The 21,984-nt window shown below is 37.1% G+C and overlaps 1 protein-coding gene across 2 annotated transcripts in view; it reads left to right on the plus strand.

Moving 5' to 3' along the window:
- Positions 1 to 21,984, plus strand: part of cdh7a (cadherin 7a) — a 132,240-nt gene that overhangs the window by 88,546 nt on the left and 21,710 nt on the right. For both annotated transcript variants that reach the window (XM_028005619.1, XM_028005617.1), the window contains 4 exons: positions 1,961 to 2,148; positions 5,036 to 5,289; positions 6,356 to 6,492; positions 10,392 to 10,513. In XM_028005619.1, coding sequence (XP_027861420.1) covers positions 1,961 to 2,148; positions 5,036 to 5,289; positions 6,356 to 6,492; positions 10,392 to 10,513 — 701 coding nt within the window. The remainder of the gene's footprint in view (positions 1 to 1,960; positions 2,149 to 5,035; positions 5,290 to 6,355; positions 6,493 to 10,391; positions 10,514 to 21,984) is intronic.

The following is a 21,984-nucleotide window of genomic DNA, read 5'->3' on the forward strand; positions in this document are numbered from 1 at the left end:
GTCTATAAACTGTGCACCTCCCAGCTTCATTCTTCATCAAAGACAGTCCTTCCTTTTGCCTTGGACACCGAGATCAATCGGGTTTCTTCTTTTTTTCCCCCCTTTTTCTTTCATTTTGTCAGCCCTTTGCACAGGCTGCTAATGGCTTCCAGGAAAAGCTTTACGATTCAAAGGCATGCAGTGCTCTTCATGATAATCCCGAAGCACCAGCAATCGGTTTACTGCTGATAGCCCGACCGCTGGTCCGGCTGGAGCGCAGTCACCACTAGACTGCCGTGAAGCTGAGTCAATTTGCCGGTCCCCGGGGTGAAAGGGAGATTCAAGTTTGCGCGACAAGTCATCAGTGTCGTTTTAACCCAGCGCTGTCACACTGAGAAGAAAGAGACTTTAGAAGAATTCTGGGGGGTTTTGCTCCTGCTGTTGTGCTCACAGGGTCATGGGTCAGAATCGATATGCCATTACAGTGCTTCAGAGCAGATTGAATCCAGGAGCACTGCTTAGTTGATGATATGTGGGGAAAAGGCTCAGGACAGGCAAGAGTAGGAGGTGGGTGCAAGGGCAATAGGATGGGAGAAAAGTATTTTTGGGGGGCTTTTAAAGAGCTGCTATTCCATGGCAAATTAAAAAGCCATTATAAAGATTACATGGTGGCAAACAATGTCAGGCAGATTAGCATTTAGACTGTGGCTGAGGGAGACACTGAGGAACACAGAAAGGTCTGGTAATGAGCTCTGGCTTGGTGATTGGAGAGATTATGATTATGAATATGATTCCCTTCTTTATTCTTGTAGGAGTACTTTAAATTTAGGGGGTCAAACAATAGCGTGGAGAACACGATGGAGAGTTTTTAGAGTAATAGAATCCTTGAGTGGACATTTCATCCAGTGAATTGCAACAATGGCATTTAAACGCAGCTCCTGTTGTTCTTTTCTTTTGGTCTGGACAGCCTCAAAGTGAAGAAATTTTTCATCTGGCTTCATCTATTCTCCTAAAAGTAATAGAACACTATGAAGTGAAATTAGTCTCGCTGTTAAATAGGATAATTTTTTTTGCCCTCTCTGCCTGGAAATAATCAAACTAATCCAGTGATTCAGTTTTAGGAGCTACAGTGGATTTTTGTATCTGCTACTGTAGTGCAATGCTAATACTTATGAGTACTAAAACTATTTACCTAATCGTTGGAGACTCAAGTTCATTTATACTATTTATTCCTGTAGTTTTTTTCAACAATCTATGAATAATCTATCATAAATATGTAATCTATAATTGCCTTACTTTTGGATCAGTTGTTTTGCTTTCTTTCTCACTTTATCTAACTGTTTGCATTTTAGATTTTTTAAATTAATTTGTCAGATTATTATTATTATTATTATTATTATTATTGCTCAAAACTCATTTATTGATAAGAATCAACTGGCCCAAACAATAATTAGTAACAAAAATAATTGTCAATAGAGGGTAATTCAAAGTTTCTAAAATAATATCCATGATTCCTTACAAAGCTGAAAAGCAATGAAAAATAAACTAAAAAAAATGACTGTAGTACACACGTATGAAATGTTTGTTTGGAAGTAGAAGGGACAAAATAACTTTGCATAAGTGGCTCAGTTTCCCCTTTCTCTAAGCAATAAACCATAAACAATTTTCTGAAATTTATCAAAGGATCTAAATGAGACTCCTTTTCTCCAAGCCGTGACGGCCTCTGTGAGGAGAAATTTTTAATTTTGCCACATTTATTCTTTTAAATGTGAAACTTCTTGACCACTGTGAACTAAAGTTGGTCTTGCTATTTTAATAGCATAATTTCCCTTTTTTCTTCCTGGCTGACTTTACCACAAATTGGAGTGAAAACTGAGATTTATGTGTCATTGCCCCTGCTTGTTAGTCTAACGCAAGCGTGGTGGTTGCAAAAAATAAGCACATCCATTACAAACAACCACCCCTGTCCTTCCCTTTGCAGAAAGCTATCAGTACACAGTGCTGGAGTCGCTACCAGTGCAATCTGTGGTGGCCAGAATCAAAGCGGCAGATGCTGATATCGGCTCCAACGCGGAAATGGACTACAGGATCATGGACGGTGACGGGCCCGGCATGTTCAATATAACAACAGACGAGGACACACAAGAGGGGGTTATTATCCTGCAAAAGGTAGAGTTTGGAAAATAGACATATTTTCACAAAAGAAAAACCTGTCAGTTTTACTCATCATGACTGTAGGAGATACATAGCTTTTACAAGGTTCTTTTTTTTAGACAAGTCTTTATATACCCTATGTTTTTGTAGCAAAATAAATAAATAAAAATTGTGGATTGGACTATATACTATATAAGTATAATATTAAGTAAAAATACCATATTTTTGCGATGAGGGTAATACAAAAGTTGTAAAACAATGTTTTAAGCATGAATTGTATGGGTTTAAAATAGACAACCAACATTTTTATTAAACATAATCAAATAAAATAAGAAAGAAAAATTATGACAAATGCCAATATTTTTTGGAAAATATTTTGTGAACTAGAGAGACAATAGTGGAAATTTTTTGAAGGTTTGTGTGTGTGTGCCCCATTAATTAAAATAAACAACAGTTTAGAAAAAAATATACAATAGTTAAACATGGTGGTGGTAGTATGATGGTCTGGGTTGTTAAATTTTCCAGGGTCTTTCTGCCTGTCTAACAAGAAGCAGTAAGAAGACATGTATGACCTCTATATTGAAATAAATGCAATCAAATAAGTAATGCATTATTAATTGAAGGTTAGTTCTTCCATTTGAGCTTAGTAAATTGTAATAAAAACACTGACTAAACATTTTGGTATGTTAAAAGGTGATAATTATTGTGCTTCTTTAATTGATTAAGAACTGAAATGGTCTAAAAAAATAACAAAACCTACTTTGAAAACATTTGGAGTGATCGTGATGTTTTTATGTCATCCAGGAAAATTTTATTTCTTTTTTGTTTGTTTGCATTTTTGTGTTTTCCAGTTTTACAACTACTTAATGATGCCACGTTTTGTGAGGTCATTCAAGTGTATTGGGAGTAAACACAAATCAACCAGTGTCCGTCTAGTTATCCTGGAAATAAACATTAAATAATAAAGAGACCAAACAACAGTTTGAAACAAAGCAGGGAAAGTCACTGCTGTGTTCTTAACTGCCTTCACTAAGTCAGGTCAGTTCAGTTCACTTTATTTTGGTAAACTAAACAGAGGAAACAAAAAATAACAATAAATAAACCAACAATTTACCAAAAAAGGAATAGGCTGAAGCCAAAGCTTATGCTTGCCTAACCTGTTCATATACTTAGCCATCATAAAATATATCTTCTGTCTATATAGACATACAAACAAAGATGCATACCTGTACATGTGTATGCATCTACATTTTTTACAAACATGATTACACAATGCATGTGTACATCTATACAGCAGTATAATATTTTATCATTTTACATTTTAGGGCTCTAAATAGATTACACTGTTATCCAGTAAAATTTTCTACATTCACTGTATTTGTTCTTATTTTGATAAATAAAGATGGACAACAATCATATTCGGTCTATTATTGTTAGATTTCCAGTCATGGTGCACAGAGTATTTTAACACAAATATTTAACACCAAATGTTTTACTTTACTGTAGTAGGATTATTTATTTATAATTAAATGTTGTTTTTTTTCTGTATCTGTTCATTAATATATAAATAGTACAGTACATCAAAACTTCTGGGCGATGGGTCAGATTTCCAGGTTTCAGTCTTGAAATGGTCTCTTCAGGCCTCTTGAATGTGACAGCTCTGCTGCCTCTCCTTGGTCAGAGTGGTAGAACCATTGTTGCCCACAGGCAGTTCTTGTCAGACTGGCCAATTTGATCCTTTGTTTGTTTCAAACCAAAACTCAAACAAATACAAGGCAGAAGTGAGTCTCTGACAATGAAACTGTCAAATAAGCGTGCTCAGTATATTACATTTTGCACAGAGAGTTTAATAAGCCAGACAAAATGTTTGAAAAGCATTTATCTTTGTACGCTTTCATCCACCTTGTGTGCCTTTCTTTATAATCACCGTTGGTTCATGTATGGGACAAAGTCGCTACAATTTATCATCAAATCCCTTTGTCTGACAGTGTGTTAAATTTTAGGAGTGCTGGAGACCACAACCTTAATTGTGATCAATATCACCAGATTGGGTAAATGAATGTAAACGTATCTTCACACAAGCTGTTCATTTAATCAGAAAATTTTGATATTTTATTTTTAAGGACAGTGTTAAAAAAAAAAAATATATATATATATATTTTGAGGCACTTTTCTTGTTTGACAAATAACCAAATTAAAGTTGCTGTAGGTAACTTTGATAAAAAGGTTTTTACATATTTGCCAAAACTGTCACTATGTCATGCTAGTAGAAAATGAGACAAACAAAAAAGTAGAAAAAACACAGCTCCTTCCAGTGGTCCTACTGCCATCTGCAGAAATACATCTCTCCAATTAGAGCAAGAAGCACTGTCAATCATTCTCATGTATGTGCAGCTCACACTTTTATCTGCCTCATATTCTACTGTCAGGACATAGTGACAGTTTCAGCAAGTACAAAACACATTTTTTTAATAAAAGGTAGCTACTGCAGCCTTAATTCAGAGTCAAGAAAATTTGTGATCTTCATATTGGTAGCTTCCAGGTCTCAAGGAGTATGTGAAAAGAAAACAATATGGAAAAATATATAAATATCCAGAATTTAATCCTTAAAAAAGTAGGTCTACCCATCTATCTGTTTGTCATCCATCCTTCCAGGAGTCATTTTCTTTTTTTATTACATCTTTCATCCAGTTAGTGAATGTTGCGGATTTAATATTTTACACCTTAAAATTTTTTTCCATAAATTTAACATGTCTTATATGTTTACTTAAGCAAAACTTGCCAGAAATGGGCTAAAACATCTGAAAATTAGGAAAGATGGAATTTTTACAAAAAAGCTGTGTGGAAACCTTAATGTAACCCATTTTCTGTTATATTTTTTCTATTCCCTTTTTTCTCGCAGCCCCTAGATTTTGAGACAAGAAGTGGCTTCGCTCTAAGAATCGAGGCCACAAACAGGAACATTGACTCCAATTTCTTGAGCCTCGGCCCATTTAGCGACATAACGTCAATGAAGGTTTCCGTGGCAGATGTGAACGAGCCGCCCGTCTTTTCTACACCGCTTTCCAAACTGAATGTTTCCGAGGACGCCAAAGTGGGCACCTCAATCGGTAGAGTCTCTGCCCACGATCCAGATAACTCCAACAGTGGCATCAGGTACAAACGCCGTGCTTCTCCGCTGCGCCACACAATAATAGGCCAGAAATCTGATTGGAAACAAAAACCTCCAGACACTTCTCTTCCTTTCAACTTTAAGTTATGCAATTAGTTTACAGAATTTTGTGTAAAGGAAAAAAAGTAAACAGTACCCCAAATATGCAAGCAAATTGCTTCTCAACATTATCTGCAAACACAGACTCCACGGAGCCTTGAAAGTCCCCAATCTGGCTGTCACAAAGACAGCAGCAGATGGTGGGCGGGCCAAGGAGTGCTGCATTTGCAAATATAAAATGCCATCTTGAACAAGAGAAGGGCATTCCTGCAGGAGGGTCAAGGCCCGACACTTGCGCAGTGGCATTTACGACTCAAAACAAGCACTCACATTGTCAATCTTTACAGTGTCACTCTCGAGATGCTCCTAACCCCGCCACCCCCTTCTGCTCTAATTGAATGAATATTGTATGGTATTCATGCTTGGTCTGTTAGGATTGTTAGTAATCTTAATCAGAAAATCTAATTACTGCTCCATTGTAGCTGTAAATTGCCTTTTTTTGCCCCCGTGACTGTTATCAGAATCAGCAATATATTTCTCTACATCTGTTGAAATTAAAATTACTGTGGAACTAATGCTGCCACAAGAGTCAAATTACACTGCAATAATATCCTTTGGATGTATGCTAATTGAAGCTGTAATTTTCTTTTGAAAAATACGCTCACAAGTATTGAAAGGACTCGATAAGTGTTGTGTGTTGAGGGAACGTCTACACTTTTATCAAAATTTAATAGGCCTTTGTGTCATCCTATAAGTTCCAAAAAAAGGTGACATTATCTGTGACATTTAGAGAGCAATTGGAAAAAAAATATATTTCATGAAGTTTAAAATCAATACAAGGAGGTAAGTATGGAGCTTATTATTTTAATTTTGCACAAACTGATGAAAAAGGACAGAACAATGTTTTCCTTCAGGTAAAAGAAACTACTATACTTTAATGTCAAATCAATACAAGTTAATCTCATTTTTAGCAATATGTCATGTGTAATAGAAATGAGTTTCTGTGCCTAGGTACTCCATTGACAGGAACACAGACTTGGAGCGTTTTTTCAACGTTGACGCTTTGAGTGGCATCATCAGCACAGCCAAGTCTCTGGACAGAGAAGCCAACTCCATCCACAATCTCACCATTTTAGCCATCGAGAGCTGTAAGTCGATCAACAGCAACAAGATATTGAGAAATGCAATATATTTGTTCAAATTCTCCACTGTTAGTCAAATAATTAAGTAACTGTGATAAGTCATAGTAGTTTTCAAGTAATTGTGCTGGAAGATATGGCTGAATCTGTTGGAGGGCCCTTACAGAAAGGGACAGGAAAAAAAAAAATAAAGGTTATTCAGAAAACTCAGTTCCGCTGAGTTACAAATACAGAATTAAATTCAACTTTTATTTATAGTAAAGAATGGTTATTACTATAGTTGAAGTATAGGATTCTAATTCACGAATAAAAATCACAAAAATGATTGAACACTCACGTTTTAGAAATAGCTCAATGTATTTTAAAACAGTATGAAAAATTTACCTGTACTATATATGACTTTTTTAAAATAAAAAATAAATGTAAGACTTTTTAAGGCATTGAAAAAACATTTAATACAGTGACTGCTATAAAGACAGTTTTGATTGTAGTTATAAAACAATACAGAGGCAGTAAGTTTATTGTTTCAGTGGTAAAAAAGTTTTCTGTCCAAGGACAATGTGTCTCATTGTGGGTGACATGGGATTTGAGAAAACAGAGCAGATACACAAAAAAAACAGAGAAGCACTGTAGTTTGTGTAGTTTCCATGTAATGAAACAATAAAGTCAGTTGAAGCAGCATCTCCTTCAGCAGCCGTAGTACAGGGAGAAACACAGCTAAACATAGAAGCTCTGAGCTAGTAGTAAAATCAATGATATGAAGAACAGAGTACACACAGTCACAGCAATAGCTTCTTCTGTTGGTTTGTGTAGTAGACAGAGAACATCATTGTTCTCTCTGGCAGACTTCAGTCTGAACTTTAAGAGCGAAAGCAAAGTTTCCTTAACACACGCCTCATATCAAAGTAAGAATGGTGCGGTGTCTTTTTCATGATAGAGGAAGTCACCTTCATGGCAACAGTGAGCCAAGCAGGTCATGTGATTTAGGGTTTTTGAAGACTTCTTTTAGTGCCATACAGTCTGCTTTCAGGTTAAATTTACCTAGAAAGTCATGTTTGAATGTCTTATTGAATGTTTTTTTATAGACCATTTTCCATACGATAAAATAGCTGATTTGAAGATCTTTAGAGAACTCTACCAGACTGACAAGCTTTTTTCCCCCTAAACCCCTCAAACGGTTGTTTCATTCTCACCACAGTTCAGGAGTCAAGATCACAGCAAGCTGAATGTGTGGGATTTGAACAGGCCAAACAAAATGCTGAGTAGCCATGTTCTCATTATGTACACCACATACATATGAGATACACCTGATTGTGGTTGAAGCCATTTTAAGTGGATATATATGGAGCTTTCCAAATTCATTCTCCTTCAGAAAAAATATATTTTTTTGCATTTTAAACAGCACATAGGTTGTTGTAGAGTGTCCTATTCTTCTCATACAACTGTATTTTTTAAAATATCAAAATAACAGCTTTAGTTTATCTTTAATGTTAAATGAAAAATGGCAGGAGTGTCTTGCCCTGTCTTTTTTTTTTCATATTTTTGTACCTCTCTTGAAGAGTCTCTTCAAACGTTGCTGTCAATTTATTACACCATGTACTTACTTAAGATTCTGTCCATTTTCTCTTTCTACAAAAATGCCCCCCAGGGTTTAGAGAAGTGTCATTTAGCCTGTCAGTAAAAAATTGTCGCTCCTCTCAGACTTCCTAATGCCCATTAGTCTGCAGTACAGGGGAAATTACAGCACATAGTCACGGGGTTGACGCACGGCTGTCAGGGAATGTTAATTTACACACAGGACGGTCACTCTGACCTCCATGTCTCCCTGAGCCATGGGGACGAGATGCTGACTAAGGGCAGACCGTCTCACCCACGGGTGAACAATGTTAATGTGATGTGAAGAAGTGCCGCACGCCTTTTTTTTTTTGTTCATCTGTCAATGCTACAAGGACGTGAACACCTTTTTTTCCCCCTCTTTGCTTTGCAGTCCCATCATTTTACTGACATTACGCTAACACAGTGGCCAACTATCATCAGCACACAACCCACTGAGCACTTCAGACAGCTGCGTCACACCAGTATAAGTTAAGGAAGACTAGCAGCCTGTCAGCATTGCACTTCTTCTGTTTTCCTATCTTAAAAGTGACTGTTGTATAAAGAATGTTCAGTTTATTTTATTTATTTATTTTATTTTCCAAACCTTTTATGCTTCTGCACTTCAAAGCTGTTTTTATTTACGTCTCATGGCACACAGATGTACTTCTTGGTTGATTTCAGAAGTGTCGCCTGATATAGCACAAGAGAGAAGGCGGGATATAATAATAGCCATATGAAATGTCACAACAGTCCCTCATGCGTGAGGTACTGACTTCTGACACACAGTGATACTCATGCACTGTTTTCAGCTAAAAAACATCTTTGATTTGAAGGATTGACGCTGATATTCCTTGCCCTCCGCTGCCTTCTGACATTATTAATAGTAAATGCGTTCTATGTAGCTAAAAAAGAGAGCAAGTATGCTTCAGTGGAGGCTTGCTGGGCATTTGAGCCGGAGTCACTCACATTTCATCCGCCCTCCGCTCCGTCCAGTCCACGCCAATGACAAGTCTGTGGCCTGAGGCTCTGCGCGCCCTTTTTATCACCATCAAATAAGTCGCCCCGAATGTCAGACCATCATCTCTGGCCGGCATCATGGCGACGCCACACTAAATCATCGTCTCGCACTCAGATGCATCCATTTAGCCATCAGTGTGTGTCAAGCAGGAAGAGCCATGAAGCCCACTGTGGAAGATGGTTCACGCACATAGCTTTCCCTGACAACAAGCCTTTACTGAGGCTAATCGCTCACACCGATCGACAGCAGGCAGGTTAACAGTGCCGTCTCTTTGAAGTAGATTTAAATTTACAGTACGGTACCGTGGAAATTTGTGCGTTCACAGATTTCTTCAGATTTATCTCTTTTTATGTATTCACAAGGTTTGTAGAAGTACAAAAAAAGGCAAACTTTGGAAGAAGTCAACTCTTCTTTGCAGGATAATTTTAAATCACTCACATAGAAGGAGCGTTTTTGAGATTAAGGTAATTCCTTGGTAACTAAATCTTATTTACATGTAGAAGTTAAGACCCTTTCAAAAACTTGAATTTGTTTTCAGTTTTTGAGTCAGCTTATAGAAATGTGTTGACAGGAACATTAATTTTGTCATGAAGATGTAAAAATTATTATCTACTATGCTTTTAGCAACTTATATGTTAACTTGCTTGCTTATAACTAGAATCTTATTGAAAATTAAATAATACTATATACATCTAGCAGTTTATGTGCTATATTTAATTTAAAATGCTAAAATTAGCAAATATTCTAGCAGTAGTATTTTGGCTAAAGCCTGCATGTTAGTTGACACCAAGTAATTCTAGCTAGTGATAGCACCAGACTATATTTTAGCATTTCTTTTGAATGCTAATCTTAGCTAACACACTAACATAAACATATGTCAGTGTGCTAGCCAACCAGTTCCTCCAGTTTTATGGAACGTCACAATCATGGAAATTCATACAAAATCAATAGATCCTTGCATTATTTCATGCTAAAGCATAATTAGGAAGTTCATACTCTCAAATATGCATTAGAAATTCTTCCACTGTCTGGCAGTTTTTCATACTCAGCCTTACCTGATGTTCTATAGTTCATGATGAGCAATATGACAAGAAACAAATCAACACAACAAGGAAAATACTGTTTCATTTAGTGAATGCCTATTTCGATTAAGCATGAAGCTTCAGAAAATAACAAAAAATACTCAGTAATACAGCCAAGAATGTCAAGGTCCAGTAAAAGCAGAATTAAAAATGGATTTTGCAGAAATATGTGAACCTGGACTCTTCCCTTTGTCTTTGTATTTTTTCCCCAGTGGATCCAAACCAGATTGGGAAAGGCATAACTCTGATCACGGTGTTGGACGTAAATGATAACGCCCCAGTCTTTGCAATAGACTACGAAACACTCCTGTGTGAAAACTCAATGCCAGGGCAGGTAAGACCCAGAGACATCTCTGTTGTCTGTCTGGTATCCTTTCTTCTTTTCTTTCCCTCTCTCTCTGTAAACTCCCTTGAAGTTTGACACACAAAGACAGCCTGCTGAGCCTCACAGCCATTAAAACTCTCCCCTCCCTCTAAACAACTGCATTGTGCTCAAACTGTATCTGTTTTGCAGCTCAGGGTTGCGCCAGGTGGACAGCATCATTAGTAGGAGACACAACCTCAAGATTTAATAGGAATTGTAGGAGTTGCTGTTCATTAGAGAACTTTCTCTCATTTACTTTCTTGCCACTGTTCCGGAGTTAGCCTGTGGTCTTTTTGCACACTTGAATGTCATTTTATGGAAGGCTGGAGTGGTGCTTTATAATAGTTTGATAATAAGCCTGTCGTGAACAAGAACAGAAAGTTTATCTTAGTATTGTGCTATGATGTCCAATGCAATTTATGCTTCTAAAACAGAAAAAGGGGGAAGTAAACTGTGTCCATGCATTGCATTTTCCCCCTCCACATTTGGCCCCATTCTTGCTGAATGACTTGTGTGTGTTGTGGCTGTCATTTTTCAGCTCTTGGCATTTGGAAAATACAATCAGAGGCAAAGGCTAAAGAAAGCGTGTATGCCTGAATACGTACAATTGATCAGAATGATGCATTTTTATTAGAAATGGCTATTAGGCCATTTTAAATGTGCTATTTGCATTCATATGTTGTAGTTCTTTTATCATTGGGCTCATGGTGGCTGTGTAAAAAAAGGTAAATGAGTTTATTTGGAAAAATGAAAAACAATATTTCATTCTGAATGTGCCTTTTTTGTTGTTCTGTGGGCATAATTTGTGACCGCAGTATTGTTTTACTTTAAAGAGGTCACACTGCCTTCAGGCTCCAAGCGTTCAGTCATTTTGTGTTCATATCATTTGTTTTAATGAAAATCTCAGTGTGAATCTTAAAATAGAAAAGAATTAAAGCTTGCATTGGAGGACATTTTGTCAGGTTACGGTTACAAACCTTACTGCAAATTGTTGGGATTTTGTGCAAAATGCAAACAGAAAATTGTGACGTGGAAAGGAAATTATTGTTTTTTTTTTTTCTTTTACAAATAATATTCTGGAATACTTGTTGGGCAAATATATTTAGTTCCCTTTATTCAGATACCCTTAAATGAATCCATACAAACAATTTATCTTAAAAAAATCACCTAATTAATAGCCTGTGTGTAGTTTAATCTCATTCAGTGTAAATAAAGCAGTTCTGCATAGGCAGCTGTAACATTTGAAACATTTCAAACTATGGATAAGTTCAAGATGTTTTAGTTTATTTGCAAGCCATGATGTTTTACAGACTAACTGAACTAAGATTTATATCAGAGTTTAGTCATAATATGTGCAGAACACTGACTTTTACCAAAAACAAATACGTTCTGTCAGAATCTCAACTTTTGAAATTTAGTGGATACTCAGTGCAATTCTTTCACGGTCACCTCAAAAATTACAGCAGAGAAACTTAAGCAAAGTGATAAATCAACAATTGTATCAGCCTCCAGGACATAGGGACTGCCATTGCAGTTGACAGCATCATCAGGAGGAAAAAGGTATAGCAGATTTGTAATTACTCAGCTCAAGCCGACAGATTGCTTACCTAACCCCTATGATAGCTGAGCTGCCACCTCCCCTTGGGGTAGCCACTGGCTCCTCTGTAAAACGAGAAGCTTCAGCCTCTGTGTTTGTCCACCCTGTGAATTGATATGATGCATTCAAATTCTGCCAGGATATGTTCAAAATTATTCTGCACAAAGAACTGCTATAGTTTGGAGCTGAAATATGCTTTAGTAAACATAAATCCAACAAATAAAATAGTGATTAGGTGAAACTGCAATTGATTTGGATGTTGTATCTAGATAATACATACATTTTCAAAGCCTGAAAGTCATAAGAAATTACAAATGTCTTCTGTTTTCTTGAAAGAAATGTTTCAAGTATTCTAATATGCAAGAAAATCTGGACCAGATTAGGTATCAGTAGGGATATGTCTATACAAAATTCATGGTTCTGTCAGCAATTTCTAAATTAATTGGATTTTATTATGTTCCAAAAGTAAAAAAAAAAGAAAAGAAAGAAAGACAGGAAAAAAGACAAATGAAAAGTGTAGAATTGACTGGAGAATTGGTTAGATTTTCTTTTTGTCAATAAAGAAATTAGTATAAACTGGCATAGCCAATCCCTAGATAGATAGAATACACAATATAACTCCTTTTTTATTTAATGTGCTCATGTTTGAAAACAACTTCACTTTAACAACCATGCAGAGTAACACAACCTTTTCAAATCAGTTCTAACAAGGTCAGAATAATGATCTACATCACAACATTAAATAACTTAGGACAATGTTGCAACCACAGAAATTGGGTCTGAATTCTTTGATGCAGGCCCCAAAAATTATTTCAAGATTATTTAATAAACATGGTGAAATCACTTTGAAGAAAATCAACTGTAAAACAGACAATAATGTTTAACCGTGCAAATAACAACAACAAAATAACAATAACAATCCTAACAAAATCATTTCATAGAGAGCTCGTTGTATTGGGACTTAACAGCTGTGTAGCCTGAAGAAAACCATTTATCAGTGGGGTAGAAGAAGAAAAGGTGGCTTCAAAATGGCTATGGAGCGTAAAGATTGAACTTTGGAGCAGTGGAAAAAGGTCATGTGGTCTGATGAATCCAGATTTGTTCTGTTCCAGAGCAATGGCTTCTTATGGTAGGAAGGGCAATGGATGAGCTGATATATCCGTCTTGCCTAGTGTCTGCTATGCAAGTCTCTGGGGCAGTTTTATGATCTGAAGTTGCTTTCAGTGTACAGAGTCAGAAGACAATGTGAATTTACCAAATCCCCAGATCCTAGATGAATGAATTTTCTTATTTTCCAAAAAAAAAAAATAAAATAAAATAAAAAAATAAAGTACTTAGAAAAGGAAGTCTACAAATAAATTTGAATGTTTGGGATGTGCTCATAGCAGATACCTGTGATAGTAGATCTGTGCAGCAAAAGTACCTGTCTGAATTAAATCATCAACACCAGTTTAGAGTAAATGTGTGGTGTGATTAAATTAAATTAATTGATCCTGTAAATTACGTCAAGTGGCTACTTTAGCTCTAATATTTAAAACTGAACAATTTAGAAAAAAATTGTATTTTTGCATTCAGTACATTTACTATTTTTCCATAAGTTTTTAAACAAAAATTCAGGTTAAAAGTCCCCATATTTACATACTAAATATATTGGATTACTATTGAAAAATGTATTTATTTCAGTAACTCAATTCACCAACTGAAACATGTTATGCATATTAATTACAAATAAACTGATATTTTCAAGCTTAATTTGGTTAATTATGATAACTTTCCATCATAATTAAAATCATCATCTTCTCCTCATATTACTTATGAGGATAAGTATATTACATCAGACCAATAAAAAAACATTTGTTAAACAGAAATGTAAGTGTAATGATAAGTATGATAAAAACATACTTAAAGGTTGTCATTTTTAAATCTGACAAATGGGCCTAAGAACACAAATTTTAAGTTATTGGTTATGATACTCAGAAAGCAGATCAGTTCAATTTCTTGTTAGGATAAACAGAACATCATCCAATCACATGGGATGGGCTTTGAAGGACCTTTTAACATGGTATGGTTTTTGCTGCAGACAGGCTAGTTTGATTATTTCAGACCTGCTGAGATCTACTGGAGTCTCCATATATAGGTAGGTATCTCTCCGGTTTACGGTAAGCATAAATGAAAATATCCAGTGACTAGAAATTGAGTGGGTGAAAATGTTTTGTTGTCATGGGTCAGGAGAGAAAGACTTGCTTGAAATAATAGACATTTGACAGTAGAACCAAAAAGTTTGTTTAAAAGTACTGGACCTTGTGTGCTATTTGGTTGGATGAGATTAAACTTGATATTTTTAATAAAAAATAAATCAGGTGGGAGTGGCATAAAGCACAGATTGAAATTATATAAAAATGTATACTATAGCCATTGACAGGCATGGTGGAGGATCTGTAATAATATGGGCTTATTTTAATAGCAAAGGTTCCACTGAATAAATGTATTAAAATTAATGTTTAGTTTTTTTTTCTTTAATTCAGCATAGGATTGTACTTTTTAGCAGCTTTTCACACATCCTTACCGAGTGGCCTATAAGTGTGGAGGGTGTTGCTGTTTTAGACAGCAACAATTACAGCTGTAAAGCAAGTTTTTTAACCCGTTTCATCCTTTTGTTGTTAAGACGAATCACAGCCGCAGACTAGAAGTGCTTGTTTTTGTTTTCATCTCTCACTTTTAACAATTTCTATTCAATCCCATTCAAACACAACCTTCTGGTGGGCAACACCGCAGTGCACCGGTGGGATCCCACCTTCTGACTGCATAATGAAGGCAGGGAGGATGGAAATTTCATGATGAAATTTACACCCAAAAACACATACAGAGCAAAGGGAAGGAGAAGGGTTGACATTTGAATGTGAAAACACAGTTTGAATTACAACGAGGTGTCTGCTGCCTGTTACCAAACAGACTGGGTGGACTCATTACCTGTCTGATATGTGCTCCACCAGCTCCGTGATTCCTAATTAATGAAAATGCTCCTGTTGTGTAGTGTATGTGTGGATGTCGATGTGAACATGTTGGATGCACTAAATGGGCTTGCTAACCTGTAAAAGCTTTGTTAAGAAAAATAAATAAATAAATAAAATAAATATCGCAAGCTGCCCACGGGTTGTCACGCCCATTGGGTTATTTAGAGCCACAGCAAAGATGAAATAATAACATTTGCCAGTTAGGGCCAGAGTTGACTCTGCGGTTCTGATTAACAGGCAGTTCTGCTGTGGAGTAACCTGCCATTTTTCAGGCCTAATTAAGGCAGTCTCGTGGCACTGGCTCTCTCCTGAGATGCCACTTGTTACAGTTCATTGGTGCGTCTGTCTTCTGCCATAATATAAATTGATATCATGATGGGGGTGGAAGGGGCCGAGGCACTGTGGATTGCGATGGGGACAATGGGGAGGAGGGGCGGATTCACATTGTACAATCTCTTCATTGTAATCATTACACACATGAGTGGATCTGGGATTCTGCTGTCCCCAGTCTGCTAGCAGCTTCCCAAAGGGAGGTTAGTCAACAATTATGTGAAGAGAGTTCTATATATAGGCATGTGTTTAGAGTTGTCCCTTAGCAAAATTGCACAAAGTTACTATTTGACATTTTAATTACTGTTGTGCAGAGGGTTAAGCTGGACTTATTCAGTTTCCCTTTTAACAGCTCAACTCTTTGTGGAGTTTATTAGAGGATTTGTGTCTTGATTATATGAAATATTGTACCAAACTGCCCAATTTCTGCAGATAAAAACCAAACAAAGTTTCTTCTCACATTTTACAAAATTGTTATGTCACATTTTTTTAGCTGTTTCTGATTGAGTGGTTAGAGTCCTCTGTACATATACGTCCTGTTTTATCCTGTCATCTGATTCTTTTGATCACATATTTATAAAGTTAGCCAATTGAGTCAAACTCAGATTATATTTGTCATTTTAAATTTAACCTCAGACATATGAGAGAGATACATGAAAACAATGTTTCTTTAAGTTGTAACTCGCTGTTAATTTGGCACGACGTTGTTCTTTATATACAGGTTTACTGTGAAAGTGAAAAACATTACTCTATTACTAATGCAGCTTTATTAAAACATTGAAACAAACTAAATAACCACATCAAAATCAAAAAGGTAAACTCGATTGTCCCTGCCCGTAGGGGAAGGTTTAAAAATGTGAGACAACAAATCAGATTTTTATTTTCACTTTAAGATATATATTTTTTATATCTGTGTTAACTGAAGGGAATACACTACTTATGAAGTAAAAATTGCATGCATGTACAAGACTCCAATTCACTTGCAGGAATATGCCATGTTATACCCCTGTCACGTTAATATTTAAATTAGTCTTTTAATTGTATTAACATGTTTTTATTTCTTTCTGGAAGCAATATTAATGTTGTTGGAGTTGCAAGACTCCCAACTTGAATCTTGATTTGGCATCTATCTTTTTTTTTTTTCTCATTATCAAATCGTAAACTTTCTGGTTGGATATTAATTTGACCTCAGGGGTATTGATAATTTTGGCCTTTGAGCACACGTCTCAGGGCATAGGCTGGTTACTGGTATGTAAGCGTAACAGAACTTTGAATCCACTAAAATTTAACTCATACCGTTTCTAGTTTCAATTCCTTCTAATGACTTTCCCAGTTATTGGAGTTTTCTTTGACAGCATCGACCATGGAACAAAGTTGTCACTGCCGCTCAGTTGGTTTCAAAAATACTGTGAAAACTTTCTCTTACAGTAATTACATATGAGGAAATTTGTAAGGATGTTTTATGTAGTGCAATTGGGTCCCAGATAAGTCCTCATACGGCCCTTTATTTCAGACTGTAAACACTATTGTCAAATACCTTTTTCCACCTTCTTCCTACGATTAAATCTACCTTTTCTGCTTATTCCTTAATAAGTAAAGCAAAGCCTGGACTGTCAGTACAGAAAAAATGTCTTCACACCTCTGGTCACCAATTCAGATTATCAGTTTATCAGAGGTGTTGCGTTACACTGGAGGATGAAAACAGATATACCACGGCACAAGGAGCAAGGAAAACATTAGCGAGCAGAAGCGTGGCGTCTGTTCTATAAAAAGAAGAAGCAAAATTTAATATCAGATCTCACCAGAAGATGACTTATCCCCGACAGCTTTGGCTTCTCGGGATCATGTCAACAGACGTGTGCTTGTAACAAGCCGAGTCTGAGCAAATGACTGAGTTGGTGTGAAATGAAAGAAGCTCACGGAGGGGAAAATAATTGAAGATATTGACAGATGTCATTTACAGAACTCCATATATTGATTCCAAGTGTAATTTATTTTTTCTCTAAGAGTGTGCCCTGCATTAGGGTGCAAAAAGTGAGTGGGTGCTGCTAACTGGTGGGTCCGAGGAGTTATGGGCGTCATGTGTGGGTGATGTTTGGGGCGTTGATGTCGTGGGAAGCGGCGCATCGAGGGAGTGAGCGAGGTGGTGCGAAAACAGCATGCCCACCTCCTCCTTCGTCAACACAACCCCTGGTGACAGCTGTCACATCGCCATGGCAACGAGTGCCACCTATTTCTTGTGATGCTTATTTATACTCTTAGTTCAACTTTGAAGTGGCTGGCTTGATCTTATTGTGTGACTCATCTGCGAAGGGGGTTTTAAGGTAGCTTAAAGGGAAATGCTCTTAGCCGGCAGAGCCAGTCACACCCTGCTCAGAATCGGATAATTACACTTTAACAGACAGTCTGACGCTCATAACAGCACTGCAGACTTTAGAGAGGGAGAGGGGAGGAAAATCAAAAATATAGTTTTTATTTGCGTGTGTGGAGAATGGAAAAATAAAATATGCGATAAGAGCTTGTTATCACTAAGATTGCAATTTGCCACTCCAGCCATGCTAAATTAGTCGACATTACTTCCGTCATTAAACAGGCCATATTTTCAAACCGCCAGACTCAAAGGAACACAGAAGCTTTGTGTCAGAGTTGCAGGGGATTGTAGTCTTTGTGGTTCACTTAAACACTTAGGGGCATTTGTAAATGAACTGGGTAGGTGGGTGGGTGGTTAGGGGTGGGGGAGTTAAAGCGGGACTGTTTGAACTGCATGCTGGTGAGAAAATAAAAAAGAGAGACGTTTTACTTGGCAGGATGCTCTTTGTGGAATTACTGCAAGTAAACGCTGAGAGAACAGTGAGGATTTCACCTATGAAGGCTTGGCTTCATCACTGGGTAGGAGGATGCATGAGGAATTGAAAAACTGCTCCAGAGAGGGAAGTTTTAAAAAGACCAGACCGAAACTTTAACTTTAGAATAAAGATAAGGTTTCAAAGATCATCAAAGCCACTGAAATTAAAAGCTACAGTTCATTAAAAAGCTATATGATTGCTTTATTGCAACTGCTTAACACACAGCGATTTCTCGGGTCTGTGGAGAATGGTTAGAGAAAGAGACAATAAACAATAAGTAGCTAGGATCAGAAACTGGGGCTACATTTTAAACATGCTCGCCAAAGTTGGCAATGATTGGAGAAACATTGCCTCATCCAATGATTCTCCATTTCAGCTTTCACATTAAAATGGTTGGCTCAGAATTAGGTGCAATCAATATGAATACATAGATCCATCTTGCCTTGTGTCAATGGTAGTGGTGGTATAATGATATAGAAAATATTTTCTCTGCCCTATTTGGAGCCCTTAGTAAGAACTGAGAAATGATTATTTGAGTGCAGTGTATGGGAAAATTAGCATAATGAATGTGCAACCAAAAAATTGGCAGCAACTGTATGATGCTTGTAAGTCAATGTGGAAAGAAAGGAAAGTTTGAAGCCTGATGAAACGTAGGCCTCTAAGAAATTAGCCAGTTTTGAAGCCAAAAGGATGTCCAACCCAGTCTTAACAAGGTGTTCTAAACAAAGTGGCGAGTGGGTATCTGTTCTAAACAAATTCTCTGAATCCTGCTCCAAAGTGAGAAATAGCTGCATAACTTTCCCCTCTGTATTTTTTTTGATCTGACACGAAGCCAAGCATAAACTCAAGAAACCTTTAATTCCGTGATTCATCGGCCTCTTCGGTCGAGCCTTGCGACAGGCACCAGTCGGCTGCCGCCGTTAATGTCTCTAGGAGAGAATTTATGTCTAAAGCCGTGCCTCTCTCTTCCTATCTCCCACTCAACCCATTAGAGGATTCCCCACCAAAGGTTTTGCAGGAACGCCTTCCATCAAGAGCCATGCTAATGAAAGGCATTATACATTACAAAGTGTTTGATTTAGGGATGATTTACAGTCCCTTTCCCCTTAGCGTTGAGAAATGGAAACCTTCCCTGAGATAAGCTCAGAATCCACCTGCGATATTCAAAGGACATCAAAGGGTTCACATGGTGTATAGGATTCATTGTCTGCATTAAGAACCACAAGAACAGCTTTCTATCAGATCTGAAATTTCCATAACAGAGTGAGAGGCTTGAGAGTTATTATGTTTCCAGGATCAATGGCAGCTTTGGTGATACGCGGCCGAGCTCGCATACGTTGCATGTTTGGGTGCTGGATCGCTGCCTCTGCCTGTCGCTGATCTGACGCCGACACAAACATCACTTCTGTCTGTTTATACAAATATTCCAAATGTTCCTGAGCCGCAGATGATAACCTTTTTCTCATCTCCGCTCTGTATAAATTCCCCCAGCTCTGCAGAACTGAACTGTAAAAACAGACGGCTGTACTTTTCTATTAACTTTCCGTTGAGCGACCAATGACAGAGCTTCGCAAAAGTATTTACACCCCTGTTGCTAAGTGCTATGTGCTAAGCCAACACAACATGGTGCATGATTGTTGGAAGTGGAAGAAAAATACGTTTTCAATCATGTTTTTTGCAACTAACAATCTGAAGTGTGGTGTGCAGTTGTGTTCCTTTCTCTTTATTACCCCTAATTAAAATCCTCTGCAAGCTACTGCTTCCAGATGTAACCTAATAAAACAGAAGTGATCTGTAATTTATTTTCAGCATAAATTCTGTTTTTATCTGCAGGGAGAGTAACTAGAGGGAGGCAAAATTAATTAAACAATTTTTTGACATTTCTGCTATCTACATAGTAATAAAATATTATTTTATCAATATTCCAGATGCAGTTTACATCACATAAAACATAATTAAACAGCAACATTCAGGGCAATGTGAAAGACAGTACAGAAGTGAACAGTGCACAATTGTTACATTCTGAAGTTGCAAGGTTACAGTGCAAGAAAAGTTGCTCAGAGTTGAAGGAATGTACATCAACTTGAACACACAAACCTTACCCCAAATGAAACATGGATGGATGGATGGATGGATGGATGGATGTTAGACATTACGACAGACATCAGTTGGTTGAAGGTTCACCTTTCAACGATGGAATAACTCTGAACGGGCAGCCAGATGTTGATAGAAAATTGTGAGCAAGGGGAGCTAAATACAAATGCCGGCCACACTTTTAAGATTTATAGTTGTTTAAAAACAAAACAGAAAATTGTGTAGCTTTACTGTTCAAATCCTTGTACTATTTTGCATTGGTCTGTCATATTAGGTCAAAATAAGAAATATTTGAAGTTTGTGGTTCTACCAAAATCTGGAAAGGTTTACGGGGTACAAATACTTTTGCAAGGCGGTGTGTTTTAACTTCTTTTTTTTCTTTTCTCGCTGCCAGTTTTAATAATTGGCATGTTTTTTTTGTTTTTTTTTGCCACCTACACGAATACTTAATACCTGACAGCTTGTAACCAGCAGCATTTAATCACAGCTGACAACTGATAATCCATGTCTCCGTCCTGATGGATCATTGACTTTCATTTTTCTCTTCCTCACCCTTCTAGTCCCCCTCTCCTTATTTTTGTCTTCATGTTAGACAAAAAGCTGTTTGGGGCTGGAAGATGTGATAATCATGAGTGAATTCCTTCTAAAAATCTCTTGGATCACATCCACGGGTGTCAGCTGTCACAGGGTTGAGTTCCTAGATCTGCTACAAAAGACTCAGGAGGCTTGATGTAAATTTATGTGAACATTGCCACAGTAACTCCAACTTTGATGACCGTCCCAGTGGCTATCATTAATCGTCCATATGGCATCTTGGTGTGTGATGTTCCTCTCATGTATAGGATGTACTCATTGAGGTCTTTTTCTCCCTGTTTTTTTTCAGCTGGCTGCTCAATTTTTTAGGAGATAACTCGATTTCTAGAAAGTGTGTTTTGTATGAATAAAATAATAATTATGGCACATGCTGCTGGGTGTGGATAAATTGGATTATTCAGTAATACTTCCTCCAATCTTTATAGTTGTCAGCTCTGTTGCATAATAAAGGCAGTAAGGCTTCTCTTAGTCCGAGGTTCAGAAGCGGAACGAAAAGAGGCAAAACAAACAGCGTCTACTTGTTTCACTCACAGATATGAATTCTTGTCTTGCAACGCCTCGAGCAAAAGCAGTTCTTATCGTGAGTCATTTTCATTCCAAATAATGAAGTAAACATGCCTGGCTGCACAGCATACACATTTATTTTGGACAGCATTAGTGTCACGACACGCAACGGACTGAGCTGACATTGTATTTATTTTTCATGTGGTGCTCAAGGCCAACAGATCCGATGCTGCTCGGGATATTAGAATAAGAGGATTGCGTGTGTTGTCAACTTTCCCACTGAGAGTTGGAGTTTCTTTCTCTTGCTAATTGCAAAAACAGACAAGGCTTTGTTCTAAGATTGACTAAATGGATTTGCCAAAACAAAAACTGCTTTTAGAATCAGTTTTGATTCAAAATATTTAAAACGTCAATCAACTGTTATGAAAGGCAAGAAATCAAAATGGGTAAAGACACATCAGT

Source organism: Xiphophorus couchianus, chromosome 21, assembly GCF_001444195.1.
Source record: "Xiphophorus couchianus chromosome 21, X_couchianus-1.0, whole genome shotgun sequence".
Lineage (NCBI taxonomy): Eukaryota > Metazoa > Chordata > Actinopteri > Cyprinodontiformes > Poeciliidae > Xiphophorus > Xiphophorus couchianus.